Here is a 16,060-nt window from a genome sequence, read left to right on the forward strand (position 1 = left end):
CTTGCATGGAATTATACCCACATACACACAGGTCCTTTTTTTGTCCTTTGAACCTAAAACATAAATGAGAACACCTCTTAGATGTTCTTTTTATATGGCTCATTTTGAAGAACTTTCCTTATCAGTACGTACAGACTTAGAACACCACTTTATTGGCTACTTACTACTTTGTTACAAGGATTTAACCCATACCTTTGATCTCTCCTTGTGCTGTATAATTCATTATACTGTGTTGGACACTATACTTCTCAAGTGTTCTGTTTGTGTGCATTCAGGGACAATGATGGATGTTCTAATGTGGGGGAGAATCAGACAGCTAAGGGATGACCCTACAGAGATCAGAGCTGGAACCAAAAACTCAAAGAGTCTTTCTGTTGCACCGTATTGCCTCCTTCGGTGTTGCGAGAATTGATTGACATTTGGCAGAACTGAGCACAGAAACAAAATTTATAAGCACTTATTAACAAATCAGGTCTTTTCAATGCTGATCTTCTAATTAGATTTCTGACTCACTCTTGCATTCATTAAAATAAATACATGGGCCAGTATGATTTCCCTTCTAAGCCAGACAATTAAAATGGCTCTGGGTTGTGTTGTTGCTGCTCGGTTTTGTTTCTTGTTTACTGTTTTCACTTACTCCTTAGGTTTGCATGTCCTGTGGCTCCAAAATTCCCTTCTGAAAACCTTTGCGACCCCCAAACTTCAAACGTTGAAACCCCTAATATCCGATGTGTTGGTATTAGGAGGTTGGGCCTTTGGGAGGTGAACAGGTCACAGGCTGGAGCTCACAGGGATAGGATGAGCGCCCTTATAAAGGAGAGCCCAGAAAGCTCCCCTGACCCTGCTGCCGGGTAAGGACACAACCAGAGGACAGTTCTCTGTGAAACAGGAAGTGAGTTCTCACCAGACACCCAGTTGACCGGCACCTCAATCTTGGACTTGCCAGCTTCAAGGCTAAAAGAAATACATTTCTGCTGTTTATAAGCCACCCAGACTCTGGTATCCTATTAACGAAGCAACCAGAACAAAGGTAAGACCGTCCAATCTTAGAAATTCAGAATGTTGTCATCACCTCCCATGTTCTAGACCCAGCATCTACTTCTTTAGATTCAGACATCTGGAAATACTATCTCATCTAAGAAAATAATAAAGATTTTACATATGGTACCCTTCCTTCAAGCGGCTGACGTGACTTACGCAAAATCCGTAGTGACCCTCCTCTGCTCTGTCAAATCTCTCTTACTATTTTCCCACGGCCATCACTTGCACTTGTTCTTTTTTTCGACTTACCCTGTTTCCACAACCTTCATTCCCTGTTAAAACTGTTTCTCCCAGCACGTTACAGGTGTCAGTGGGAAAGGGGGCAAAGCTCAGGCGAAGCTAGAACGAACCCTCCGCCCCGTCCTCGGTGGTAGGACCCTTTGCTACAGAACTTGAGTGACCTTATGCCCCAAAGATCCTCATATTTCAACTTGGAGAGGAAGACAGCAAGAAAAATCGCATGTGAGCCACTCAGGGGAGCATGACCAACAGAACAAATGCTGGTGTTCAGGTGAGGGTAAGACCCAGGCAAAGTTACAAAAGTGCTGGAATCTTCCATGCCTTCCTCCCTTTCTCCCAACACAGCCTATTCAAGGGGTCACAAGTTGGGATGCCTCTCGGCCACGTTGTCTTTGGCCCACACAAATATTTTCAAACTTTCCAATTATTTGTCAACCTTTAAAATCGGGAAATGTGACGCCGCCATCCAGACTGGCCAGTTCTTCGGAAGGGGCAGAACCAAACCAGCCTGCCCAAGTGACTAGCGGCCCTAGCAGAGAGGCACCTGCTCCCTCCCCCCACAGCAAGGGTTCTCTGCTTTGCTGTTTACCCCATTATTTTCTATCTGGCCCATCTCACTCATTCTTATGATCTGCACTCCCACGGTAGGCATGCGAGTTTATAACCTTTGAAAACGAAGTCCTGCCAAGCACTCTCTAATAAAGATTTGGCAACATTTCCAAAGTAGCTGAGAATTTTATTTATTTATTTTTTTAATTCACTCCTGCCTATAAGGGATTTGGGTCATGACCGAAACTTTCGCATCAGATGACCCAGCAGCATACACTCTGGCTCTCTGGTTTTCTGACCATCCAGGCCTCTGGAAGACCTGGAAACAAGACAGGAAAGTAAGGCCAGTGGGGACCTCAGTCAACTCTGCACCCGCATACCCCCTTCTGCCTTCCTCAAACTCCTGGCCATCTCATCATCACGAATGTGCCAAAGATTGCGAACTGGAATGCTTCTGCCAAGAATATATATGCATCCTAGTAGGGTTTTCAAAGATAAAGAAATGCTACCAAAAACCAGATGGGACTTCGCTATAATGGTTACATGACACAGCTGGAAAGGTGGCGAAGAGAAGATAGTTTGGAACAAGACAGTCCCCAGTTGTGCCCCCTTGACTGCCATGTCCGTGTCCTCCCTGGGCATTGTTGGACGTGAGCCCACGCTGTTTCTGCTGCTTCTGGAAGAATCCATTCTCAGGATACTTGGTGACTGTCATTCACCGGCGAGACCCCAAGGGGCATACGTGCAATGATCACGGTTATGACATATGCGGAGAACACGAGGACTCGGGTGCCTGCCTGAGACAACACCACTGCTGTCATTCCACCTCCACACGCCAGGGGTCGTCCCACACGGCTGGGCGAGCACCCACCCAGGAACGTGAGATAATAAAACCGCCCTTCACAAGAGAAAGTCCAACCATTAAGTTATTATCACATTTAAAAGCAAAGAGTGGAAAATTAACCGGCCAAAGAAAACAGCTCGCAGGAGAAGCCGCTGGAATGAGGGCAGGCAGGGCGGGAGGAAGTGGAGCGTGGCCCCAACAGGAAGCACCTGAACTCAGGTGAAGGCAGATCCCACAGCTGCGTCAGGCCCGATGGAATCTTCGGGTAAAAAGGTGTGGCTGCGATTCACGCCTGGAGCCAGGGAAGGCAGAGGTCAGACACTTCTGAGCATCTATTTCTCAGTAAATGAGGTTTCTTTCCTTCCGGGGCTCCGCTAGGAGATCGAGTGCATGCGAATGACTTCTAACTGGGTTGGCTCCGAGCTAAGAGCAGGAGGGAAGGCAGATGCTGTGGTCTCCATGGATCAATTAAAGATCAATCAGAAGTGGAGCTAGAATATTCCAAAATTACAAAGTGAGTCCATGGGGGAGATGGGGTTTGACTGAGAAGTGGATTTGTGCAGCGCCTCAGGAACATGGGAGCCAGGTGGAGGGAGGTCCTTCTGGACCCTTCCTCCATCATGGCACCGCAGGTCTTTCACTCTTGAGGCAACAGGAGGAAAATGCCAATCATCAGAAAACCAAGTCCTGGGCACCAGAGGTACCAGCCTGGGTTAGTGAGGAAACTCAGCTTCCCAGTCTTCTTGCCCAGGGCTGATTTCCCTCTAATCTTGCTAACTACATCCAAGCACTCCTTCCTCAAACCCCTTTTTTTTTGTCGCTATATAATGCCTGAACTTTTGCTGGAAAGTTCTCTCAGACGAAATGGCTTATGGATGAAAGTCATGAATGGGCGCTTGCTCTGTGAGCTAAAGGTTTGCACTTAACTCTGGGCCACATTTACAGGGGCACAATTGCTGCTCCTGGAGAAGCAGCAAAGAGCTTCTGATATTTACTGAACTGTTATATATACGTCCAGAAGGCAAAAAAAGAGATCCAACGGGTAGATGTTACAGGCAAGCCGATTAGAATTCACCAAGTTAAATCTCTTGAATTATAGCGGTGTTTGCTTTGTCCAGTACTGAAGCCCGTCACTGGGCATGCTTAACAGATCTGAACAAAATCCTTCTTCGCAGCACACTGGAAGGGACGCCCACACTGGCTAGGAAAGAGAGAAGTCTCAATCTAAAGATCCTACAATTCTGCAGTAAATAGTATCATAGGAATAGTCTTTCCACAATAACCTACATAGTCATACAGCCATGCAATGGGGCAGTTGAACAAATATGAGCTTCAGGGAAAAACTAGACAGGAGAGGTGGATATTCCTTACTCCATAGCAGAGGGTGATTCTAACCTGGATTTGGACAAAAACTGACCAGTCAACAGACCTGAACTCAGATAAAGGGCTGGAAAAAATAATAAGACTGAAAGGACAGAACCTTCAGGATCAAATCCAATGGGCAAAGGGAGCTATACTTGTAAATTACACATGGACAGGACATGAGGACCGAACTTAGTGGCATGGGTTTTTGTTGTTGTTGTTACTGTTTGGCTTCTGCTTTTTTTTTTTTTTTTTTTTCTTACCTTTTTAAAAATTTTAAATGCTTACTCTAATAGGAAAATTCGAATTCTGGTTTTTCTACTCTGGGCAAGGAGGAGGAGGAGAATGAAAAATCTCACCTCCGCTCCGTGCCCATGTCTGCAAGAGCAACACAAAAGCTATAAAAAATTTCCATTCTGGGACGTCTGGGGGGCTCAGTCACTCAAGTGTCCAGATCTTGATTTCGGCTCAGGTCGTGATCTCAGGCCATGAGATGAAGCTCCAAATCTGGCTCTACACTCAGTGGGGGGTCAGCCTGAAATTCTCTTCTCCCGCCACCCCCTCCCCCTGCTCACATGTGCACTCTCCCTCTCTCTCTTAAATAAATAACGAAATCTTAAAAAAAAAAAAAAAAAAAAAAAGAACTTCCATTCACAGATGACAGCCTCTTTGACCAAATCCCACAGGGCTGGCAAAGATTTCTAAATTAATGAGAGGCTTCTGAGACTATGAACTCAAAACCATTGTTTCTAAGATACAGCTTGGGTCTCTTGGAGAAAAAAGCTGGCCAGTTAAAAAGAAAGGTATGGATACGAATACTGTAGACTCACTGGTCGAGTCGCTGTAACACGGCACCAACATTTTCTGCAAAACTGTTATTACTGTAGTAGTGGCGCTGTCTTAGAAGTCTGTGCATCTCTGTCATTTAAAAAGCTAATCATAACATAATGTTAACATACGGAAACCAGGCTATTCTTGTTCTCCAGGCTCATGTGCCCCCACTGACCACAGAATTTTCTTAGCACCAGAAGGGTTGGTCTTACAACCCTTCTGGCCACTTCTGCATTTCCTTCTTTAGAACCCTCTAAATAAAAACAAAAGCAGAGGAAAAAACCAAACAAACGTGCAATTTACTACAGCAAGTAAAAGCTAGGATCCGTTTAGCGTGTGTATTCCCTGCAATTCACTGGAATGCCCCTTCTTAAGAAAATGACAATTAAAAATAACCCGCTGTACCACCGATGTTTGCCACCAAGCCACTCCACACGGTCCCACCACCCAAATCACACATACGTCTCCACTCTGGCACACCAACCATCCACCATACACCCACCCAACAATCGAGAAAAGAAGACCTTCCTAAGAAAGCAAGTCACACAGACACTAGCTTTACTTCACTCAATGGGAGTGAAACATACAAAGTCAGCCCACACACATTCATGTGGTCTCAAAGTATCTCCCCATCAAACACTTATTCATAGAAAGGGGAAACCAGTCATTTTAATGTAGAGAAGACTGGCAGACGCTACATGTGTCACCACCAAGGGACCAAAGTTAAAATCACGAGTAACGAACCAAGTTGGCATCACGCACTTCCTAATCTGATGTGTTTAGAACCCAGCACTCCTCTGGTGGTCTTGCTAAACCTGAATTAAACACGGCATTAGATAATCCACAAAATACCAGGCCTGTAACCTTCAGAGAGACTGCTAGCTGTTTGAGCACCTGGGTGGCTCAGTCGGTTAAGCATGTGACTTTTGATTTCGGCTCAGGTCATGATCTCAGGGTCCCAGGATCGAGCCATGTGATGGGCCCACACTCAGCCGCGAGTATCCTTGAGATTCTCTCCCTCTGCCCTTCCCCCCACTTGCATGTGTGCATGTTCTCTCTCTCTCTCTCAAATAATCTTTAAAAGTAAAAAAGTGTTCGTTGTTGAAAGGAAAAAAAAAGAAAGAAAAGAAAAGAAGAAGTATGACACAGTCTACAAAGGGGACATCAGACAAATTGACGGCTAAATGTGTTCTTGGCCCAGAAAAGAGACACCTGGCAAAACTTGAATGAAATCTGTAGACTGGATAATAATATTAAATCATTGTTAATATCCAGATTTTTACAGAATGTTAACTGTCTGTACTTGTGCTTATAATAACAGAATGTTCTTGGTTTGAGTAAATACACAGTGAAATCCATAAAGTCATAGGGGCATCATGTGTGTAACTTGCTCCCAAATTTTCAGAAAAAAAAACTTACGTACATAGATTTGTACATACACATGTACATGTGCGTGGGTGTGGGTGTGTGTCTAGAGAGAAGAGAGAGAATATGATCAAATAAGTATGGTAACATGTAAAACACAAACATTAACATTTGGGGACTGTGGGAAGCTTCCATAGGGATTCCTCACAATATTTCCATGACTTCTCCAAGTAAAAAGTTTTTCAAGATTAAAAAACAATAATAATGACCCAAGTGGGTCTGAGCTTTCCAAGGACAGAGCTGGAGAAGGAGGAGGAATATAGTGCATCTCTATCCCATCTGCTCCCCTACCCCCAACACCTGAGAAGCACCGGATTGTTGTTGGTTTCCCTGACAGCCGCTTTGGAAGCCTGCGGCGAGCTCGCCCAGGACACCACTACGTCTCCAGAGCCCCAGAGTCTAGTACAGGGCCTGCCATATACTGACGGCTCAAGAAATGGTCAATGAGTGAATGAGCCATAAGAAGTATCTGAGAGAAACCAGGGACAGCCCCCACTAGGGTGCTCCAGCCGCAAAGTTGGTAGATTATGACGTTCTTGTATAAATGGCTAGGTGGGAATGAGGGGTAGGAGGCATCCGAATAAAGAGTAAGATATGGTTCTCCCAAGGGGTATTCTCTTTATTGAGGAGGAATGGTCACTGAGCATGTGCCATAGAGTTGTCCTGAAACGGCCCTACTCTCTGGACTGGGGGAGGGAGGGCATACATTCCGGGTATGATGTGCGCCAGTGCCCAAGGTCTCTGGGGGATCCCGCATAAGCTATCTGATGCACCGAGATGAACAGAAATGAAGACCAGGGAGGGCCCGCTGAGTGGCTCAGTCAGTTAAGTGTCCGACTCCTGGTTTCAGCTCAGGTCGAGATCTCACGGGTCGTGGGATCGAGCCCCGCGTCGGGCTCCATGCTCAGCAAGGAGGCTGCTTGAAGATTCTCTGCCTCTGCGCCCCCCCCAAAATAGATAAAAATCTAAAAGAAGAAGAAGAAGAAGAAGAAGAAGAAGAAAGGGAGGAGGAAGAGGACAAGTAGACCAAGATTCCCCAAGATGACATTAAAGACTGAATCAGCTCCCTAGTCAGCAGTAAATACTTCAGTACGAACACAATACCTCATTACATTCTGTTCTTACCTCCCAAACCGACTAGCACTTGGTTTCTCAAATTCACACTGACTACACACATGAGGTATGAAATTGGAATCATTTTAATTACCAAAGTTCAAGAAAGCTTCGAGAAAAGTTGTTTAGCAGATGAAAAACGTGACTTTGCTTCAAAAATTCAGCTAATTCAAGAACATTCCAACAGATTGCTTTTCCAGAGACATTCAAGTCTGAATAGAGATGAAGGGGGGTGGTGGGGGGGAACAATCCTCAGGCCACCGGAGTGTAAGTCTTAAGGGATGTTCCTATAACCCAAAACTGGGTTATAGAAAATTGGGACCTACAAACAATGTGCTTTCTCGAATCACCGAGATCCAAGTTCACAATCATGAACACCATGTGATAATATTCCAGAAACAAATTAAACAAGGCCAACTGTGGCACATAAGAGAGGGCAGGACTCCAAATGGCAAACCTGATTTGCATATTAATGCAAAGAAGGACTTTTTGCTTTAATGAGGAATACAATTTTCGTGGTATCTCTAGGTGAGATTGCTGTGCTCACTTGTAGGGACTTGTTCACCAATTTATTTGAAAATGAGTTCATATGGCAAATCCAAAACATAAAGGGGGTGGGGAGAAAAATCCTTTCCCAATGAATAAGTAATCACCAGTGAGCCCACAGAACTGGGGCGGGCTGGTACAGCTGCCTTGCTCTCCATTTTACTTGCGACAACTGGGAGGCCAACTAGCTCCCCCTCAGAGTCCGAGCCCTCCTCTAACTTGACAAGGACAGGGGTGTAACTCGCCCTGAGCGTTAGCTGCTAGCTACTGGCTGATTTGTCCCTAACAACCCCCTTCCACTTCCTATCTTCCAGTTTGAAGCTGCCCCGCCTCTCTAGAAAGAAGTGGGAGAAGGTAGTCTCCTTCTAGGGACTCCCAAGGGGATGTTGTTTATATAACCCCAAAGGACAAGGAGTAAAGACAACGTGCAAGAAAGTTACCTGATGAGCCCTACCTCGAGATCAGGAGCCAGCTTCCATCCCTTCTGTGCTCAGTATCCCTCCTGTCCCTGACATGATCTAGTCCTCGGGCTGCCAGAGGCATGGCTCTACCAGCATCAGCTGAGATTGCAAGGATCCGGGGTGACCTGACACCTGACCTAAGGGTTCTGTTAGGGACCCCTCTATGGAGTTCGGCTAGAACCTCAGATCTATACGCAAATCAGTACACGGTGTGGTATTCTTACTATTTCAACACATCCGAATCAATCGATATCCCCCTACACACACACTCCTTCCTTCTCCATGAGAACCCATACTCATGATCCCCCTGGGCTGTCATACCAGTGGGACCATAATGGCATTTTGGTGAAAATCAAGCCCTCATCTATTTTGGTCTGAAGCGGAAGCCAAGACACTAGATCCAAGGACAATAAGACGGCTCCCGAAACGTGAGTCTTTGCGCTGGTCATCAGTTGCTGGTGTGCTATTACCAATGAAAAATGCAGAAGCTTTTGCCTCTTGGTCCCCACCCCCGCCAGCTGGTTCTTCTTACCTTTGGTTCCATTGAAATGAAACTGTGGGTTCCTCTGCTCGAGAGAACTGACCTTTTAATCGTCCTGCTATGGTAGAAGTGGTAGTAGTCCTTCAGGGCCCCGATCTACAAAGACAGGAGGAGAAGCGCAAAGGGAGTTAGTCGGAATTAAAGAGTCTTCTATGTTCCTGTGTTGCATGAAAATAAGAACACAAAACAAAACCAAAAAAACCCCCAAAAGGTCCATAAATTATGCAGTTGCCTCTATGCTTAAATGTTACTTGAACCTTGGTGATCACTTTTCCAAAGAAGGACATGTGACATGAAATGGAGTGTCCTTGAGGCAGTGACTGCGGAACTCAAGATTATAATGGGACAGCTTAGCTCTCTGTATCTCCCTTTTAATGTTTAATTTATATGCAGCATTTTAAGTAATTCTATATCCATTTATATCCAAATGTGGGAAAGAGAAAAAAAAAATCAAATAGCGATCTGGTTATAAAAACACGCTGCATTCTGTTTGCTCCGAGAAATGTACAATGAAGGACCTCGTTAGATTATTTATATCATCAATTTGAAAGAAGTCCTGAGCAGTTGGTCATTCACAAAGGAAACACTACTTAGTCTGTTTCCTGCCTTCAGTCGGCAGTATAACGACATCGCAGTTATGCATTTATTACAAACTAAAAGTGGGCGGCGGTATCTGGAACCAGACGAAGATCGCATATCCGAGCTACCAGCTAAGCGACCCGGGGAAAGCCAGTGCAAGCCAGTCGATCACAACCACTTCTTTCAACACACTCAATTTCTCACCTGTGTACCCCTCCCTTTTGTAGAAAACAGTTCAGTCTGCTTAGGATAGCTTTGAAAATAAGTCACTGGCACTTTCAGAAAACAAACAAAATCCCAGATAATCAGGTTCTCTCAGCAGATTATAGATGTGGGTCACATACATGGAAATGGAACAAGACAGCAGATGAAGACAGAAGAGCCTGGTTCTCGCTCGGGGTGACACTGCTCAGAAGTGGCTTCTTAGCTAAATCCCATGTACTTACTATGCCTCCATTTCCATTCCTATAAAACCAGGTGTTGGGCTGGTTAACATCTTTTTTTTTTTTTAAAGACTTTATTTATTTATTTGACAGAGATCACAAGTAGGCAGAGAGGCAGGCAGAGAGAGAGGAAGGGAAGCAGGCACCCTGCTGAGCAGAGAGCCCGATGCAGGGCTCGCTTCCAGGACCCTGGGATCAAGACCTGAGCCGAATGCAGAGGCTTTAAACCACTGAGCCACCCAGGCACCCCTGGGCTGGTTAACTTCTAAGATAATTTAAGATAATTTGCAGCCCTCAAATTCCATCAAATTCTACTCTTTGACAATGACACTTTTTTTCCCCTTCTTTGCTTTGCCCAAATACATCAAATGGGCTATTTCTCCAGAACACCATGGCTCTGCCCTAAAAGAATGACCATCGACAGGATGGTTTCCAATGGGGACCATACAAAAGTTGGCTTTCTTAATTAAAAAAAAAAAAGAAAAAAACCTCAATGGCCCAGCTTCATTTTTCCAGATAACATGTTTATTTTTTTAATTTCCTTCTTTCCATCGATTCTCGAGCATCATTCTATCTCTCCAGTGAGGATGACTGACCCAGCTTCTGTGCCATTGAAGAGTCACCCCCTACCTGTGACTTTACACTCTAAATGAATGACTCAAATTATCATTGGATAGGACAGTCTGAAGTCACACATTTTTAACTCAAGTGGAAACTGCCCAGATATACACAGAAAAGATCGGGAACTCGGAAACAGCAGCAAACAATGAGGAAGAAGACACAGATGTCCACAGATAGCCTCAGTGTCCAAGAGGGTTTCAAGGAGGGATTTACAGGCCAATTTTAAGATTCCAGAGGACTAAGGGTAGAATTCACAATGGGCTGTGTAATCCTTTATATGAAAATCTTAAAATCCCAAGGAGCTTAGAGCTTTCATCTTATGTAGCTTTTGTCAAGAGCGCTCCTTGGGTAAACACAGCAGTTTCTGTGGAAAGGGACATAAAATCTTTGGGGAAGAACTTTATACAGAACCTATCACCAGTGTGCAAATGGTCCATGAGTTTCAGACCATGCCCATGCAACTACGATGGAACCTCTTTGATGACAGGAAATAGTTGAATTCAACTGAACCATTAAACTCAAATGTGGATGAAATACGTCCTGAAGATTTCATTCTGATCCTTTGTGGCCTCTTCGGGAAAGACTGGAATCCTGGACTTACAAAGCATGTACGAAGCTGCAAAACAGAACCCTCATCCTGACTTAACATGCTTTGGGATGTTGGATACATCACTGAACTATGTTGGGCTTTGGTTCCTGTAAAATAAGGACACAGCAGGCACAGTGGACAGAGACTGGGTATCAGAGTCAGATGAGGGATAAAAATGTGTACGGGTGAGCGTGGTTATAAGGACTGAGCAGCGTAACAGGTGCACTGCCTGGTCAAGGCCTTGCTGGGTATGCAGTTTCCGATTATCACTTTCCCTTCTAAATTTAAGTTTCAGTCCTACTTTCTCTCACCTCTTGTCCTGCAATCCCTTACCTCTATCCCTTGGTCAGAATTCCTCTTTTTTTTTTTTTTTTAAGATTTTATTTATTTATTTGACAGAGAGAGATCACAAGTAGGCAGAGAGGCAGGCAGAGAGAGAGGAGGAAGCAGGCTCCCTGCTGAGCAGAGAGCCCGATGTGGGACTCGATCCCAGGACCCTGAGATCATGACCTGAGCCGAAGGCAGTGGCTTAACCCACTGAGCCACCCAGGTGCCCAGTCAGAATTCCTCTTGGTGTGCCCTACCTCTTGACTTCCCTCATCTTAACTGGCCAACGTCAGAAAGTCTGATGATACACAGTTGGCGAGGACGTAGGCACAAATGCAGCATACATAGGACTGGGAAAGAGCACTCCTTGGGACAACTGTTTTGAAAGCCATTCGGTAATATCCGTAACTGTACCCAACCTTTGACCCAGCTTTTCCACTTCTAATAATTTATTATACAGATGCAGTCACTTATGTATAAGAATGGATGTTGGAGAAATTCTGTAAAGCAAAAGAATTCCAACAACTAGCTATAATCAGTAGGCGTTTGGCTCTATATGAGCTGAAAGAATTGATCTCAAAGGAAGGAAGGAAAGAAAAAAGGAAGGAAGGAAGGATGGGTGGGGGAGGGAGGAAGGAAGGAGAGAGAGAAATAGAGAAAAGGAGGGACAGAGGGAGAAAATACGACCGCGTTTTCGTGGGAGAACAAAGAAAGAATCTGTACTAAATGTACGCTTATATGCAAAGGAATACATGAACTACAGAGAGAGCTTTTCTTTTCATTGTTTATGTGTATGTATTATTTCTTAAATTTAAAAAACCAATTAAAAATGAAAGATAAAGCAACGAAATGAAATAGCGTGCACCCACAGGTGGCACCTACTCTTCCGGGGGGCAAATCCACTTCCCAAGGCCTGTGTGCCTGGTCCAAGGCGTGAGATCCCTCTAGCAGGAAGCTCTACTTGACCTCCATCTTGCAGGGGTCCTGTTTCCTCTACAGAGTCAGGGAACGGTGCTTGATGCCTGAGTGATGGCTCATTGACTAAAGGCCTACCGTGTGCCAGGCATCGCCCAGCTCTTCTGCAGGTGATTGTATTTAGCAGAATTCCCCCAGGAACCCTGGAAGATAACAGTCGTTACCTCCACTCTGATCAATGAGGTTGTGGGAGCTCGGGGAATGCCCACACCTACACAGCTAGGACGGTAAGGGGCGGGCTGGGGGCGGGTGAGGGGGATGTAAATCCCTGCTGAATGGCTAGCTAGCACATGAGCTTACCCTGCTGTGGTGTATCCCACAGGTGGGCTCGGTCCGGCAACCTTCCGTGAGCTTCTCTGCACTGCAGAGCTAAAGGGCTCCACTCTATGCAGCCAGGGTTCTGATGTGATTAAGGTTCTGCCAATCAAAGGCAGACTAAAGCATCCTGGGGCGGGCTCTTGGGGGCCCTTATGTGTTCAGCGGTTGTGCTGGCAGAGGTCTTAATGCCGGCAGCTAGCTTTCCGCGCATTTGTTTTGCAACATCCCGTTTTGTTGATAAATTGGTAAGAGATCACAGAAGAGCTATGGGGGCAACAGATTAACTTCCTCGTGCCTCGGTTTTTTGTTGGGGATGAAGCAGCAACTCTTGGGGAGGCCTATTCTGTGAGGTGGCATTGGGGGACACTTCTGAAAGCTTTGTCTTCTCGAATGATTCTACAGGCTATTTAATAGTCTATACTGAATGCCTTCCAAAGTAGAATGACTAAGTGGATTCTGCAGAAGGCTCCCTACTAAATCTAAAATTGGAGAGATCAAAACTTCCGGAAAAGTAGCTGCTCATTTACACAATCTCATACAAGTTAGAGACCCTCCAAGTTATGTACCCCTTGAGTCATGAACACTTATGGGCACCAGTGAGGCCCAGGCACCCGGGTGACTCACTGTGTTCTGACCACCTGTTAAATGAACACACTTGTTTCCAGCCCTCCAGAGCCATATGCACCAATCTCCTCTTTCAAATCTGTTTTCTACACCACAGCCAGAAAAAGGCCAGAAAATGCAAATCTGGTCATACTCCTGTCTAAAATTTCTAGGGGCTTCCCTCTGTTCTGAAAAGAAACAGTAATAGTTAACATTGAATATTACTTAATATTATAGTTTCTAAAGTAAATCAGAATAATAATATCATATCAACATCAATGCTATGCCAAGAACTCTCCTACATGCTTTGCCTAAGTCTTTTTTTTCCTTTTTGCTGCAAGACAACAGCTTAAGGGTAGCACATGTTAGCTCCATCACTGTACATCATTCGAACAAAATAATCTGTCACCTTGTGGAGTTATACACATTTTTTAATCTAAATATATATATTTAAAAGCGTGTTTATGTCTCTTGTCTATTAACATGCATGTCCCTTATTGGTGAGAATTATGTCTTTCATATTCTTTCAACAGCACTGAGCACGCTGAGGGCATTTAATAAACATTAGGAAGAAAAATGTCATAACATGTTGAGAGCTATTCAAAAGAAAGACAGTGTATGAAAACAAAGCAGTAATATTATCTATAACCTGACATTCCACCCAGCTCCTCCAGGGTAATGTAAAACAAAAGATGACTGTGTTTGTATGTTACCTAATACCAACAAGGGCTAAAACAAGAAGCAATTTGTAACTAACATGGGGGGGTTTTATAAATAAATCAGAAGCCATTAGCATATATGAAGTACAAAATCAATAGGAGAATGGCCTAAACTGAACCTTATCCTTAATTCCACATAAAGGAAGGAGAATAATTCTTTCCCTCTTGACCCTCTTAAGCTCCTTTTCTCTATAATCACACACAAAACACTCTTCCCTGCCAATCAGCACAACACGATTCTATATAACAGTAAGTTGATAAATTTCATCTTTTGTTCCCAATTCTGTCAAGCGTTTGTGCCTTTTCTTCCTTAGTGGCCGCTTCTCACCCTTGCGCCCAGGGTTTTCCTATCACGACCCTTTTGCAAACCAAACTCTTCTTAGAAAAGTTTTTTTTTTTTTAATGAATTATTTTATACTAAAGTGTAAATGACTGGTTAAGACTCAATGACTCCGTTCTTTCAGGAACAACTGCATTTGATAAGAAAATTAAAACTTAAGCCAAATAAATGAGACCACTGTGTTTCTAATTTCCAAAAACAATCACTGTCAGAAAACAGTTATGGGAGGGTTTTTGCTTTGGTTTTTGCTTTTCTGCTAGCAAGAGGGAACCTTCTCTGTGTACCTGAATTCTTACATCACAAGGGAGCTATTGAATTCTGAGCCAAGTCAGGACCCAGAAGACTTACAATGGCTTTGACCCCAATGAGGAGCTGTGTGGCCTTTCTGAATACATTCACCACCAACCGTCTCACCCATGCTTGTGACTAAAATCCCTTCTAGTCTAATGACTCCAGGTATATAGCTGGCAAATCTTTCACACATAGTTCTATAGGGTGACCAACCATGTCGGTTTTCCCAGGGCTGAAGTATTTCCAGAGACATACAGAACTTTTCAATACTTAAACTGAGCAGTCCCCATCAAATTTGATCACCCTAATTATGAAGCAGCAAAGTCAAGGGCCCTGTGGCCACCTCCATAAAACTTGTCTGCCTTGTTCTCCCTCCTGCCCTACATTTATATATTTATCCAAATTCCGAACTCCCTTTTGAAAAGCTATTTATCTCCACTCCAGAAATATTTTTAAATGGGCAAAATTTGAAAAGATATTTCACAAAAGGAGATATACAGACAATAAGCATGTAAAAAAGATGCTTAAGTGCAAATTAAAATCATAAAAGCATGTACACGCACCTGAATGGCTACAGGTTAAAGGACAGACAATGCCAAGCTCTGACGAGATGCTAGAGCACTGGCACTCTCACACTTTGCCAGCGGGAGTATAAAATGGTTCAACCTCTTTGGAAAATTGTTTGGTAATTTCTTATGAAATACACATCCTCCTCATGACCCAAACAATTCATTTCTACATATTTACCCCCCAAAAAGGAAACCTTGCTTTGAAACAAAACTCATACACAAATGTTTACACCAGCTTTTTTAGTAACACTCCTGCCCTGGAAACAATGCAGATGTCAATCAATAGGTAGTTGGAGAAATATATCGTGGTATATCGATACAGTGGAACAAGCTGCAATAAAGAGGAACAAACTGTTGATAAACGTGACATGACAATCAAAACATGATGCCGACGCAGAAGAACGCACATGGTATAGTCCCACTGGTGTGAAATCCTAGGACAGGGGATCTATGATGATAGAAGACAAATGAGTGACCATCTGGGTGTGGAGTAGGGATCGACTGGGAAAACCTGGAGAAATCTGGAATGTTGGGAATATTCGGTATCTTTCTTATAGTGGTAATTACTGGGTAACGAGTGCTTCCGTGAACTGGAACCAGCTCATCCTAGACTTACAAGATCCAATTTCTTATCTTCCCAACACCCTGATGACTTGAAATCAACAATGACGGAAATATTAACCTTTCAAAGAAATTGGCAAAGTTTACAAGTAATGGCTTCTTTCCCTCCTGA

The 16,060-nt window shown here is 44.1% G+C and overlaps 1 protein-coding gene across 3 annotated transcripts in view; it reads right to left on the reverse strand.

Moving 5' to 3' along the window:
* PCSK5 (proprotein convertase subtilisin/kexin type 5) overlaps positions 1-16,060 on the reverse strand; it is a 452,950-nt gene that overhangs the window by 402,917 nt on the left and 33,973 nt on the right. For all 3 annotated transcript variants that reach the window (XM_059143276.1, XM_059143274.1, XM_059143277.1), the window contains exon 2: positions 8,945-9,049. In XM_059143276.1, the coding sequence (XP_058999259.1) occupies positions 8,945-9,049 (105 nt within the window). The remainder of the gene's footprint in view (positions 1-8,944; positions 9,050-16,060) is intronic.

Source organism: Mustela lutreola, chromosome 12 (assembly GCF_030435805.1).
Source record: "Mustela lutreola isolate mMusLut2 chromosome 12, mMusLut2.pri, whole genome shotgun sequence".
In the NCBI taxonomy this organism is placed as follows: domain Eukaryota; kingdom Metazoa; phylum Chordata; class Mammalia; order Carnivora; family Mustelidae; genus Mustela; species Mustela lutreola.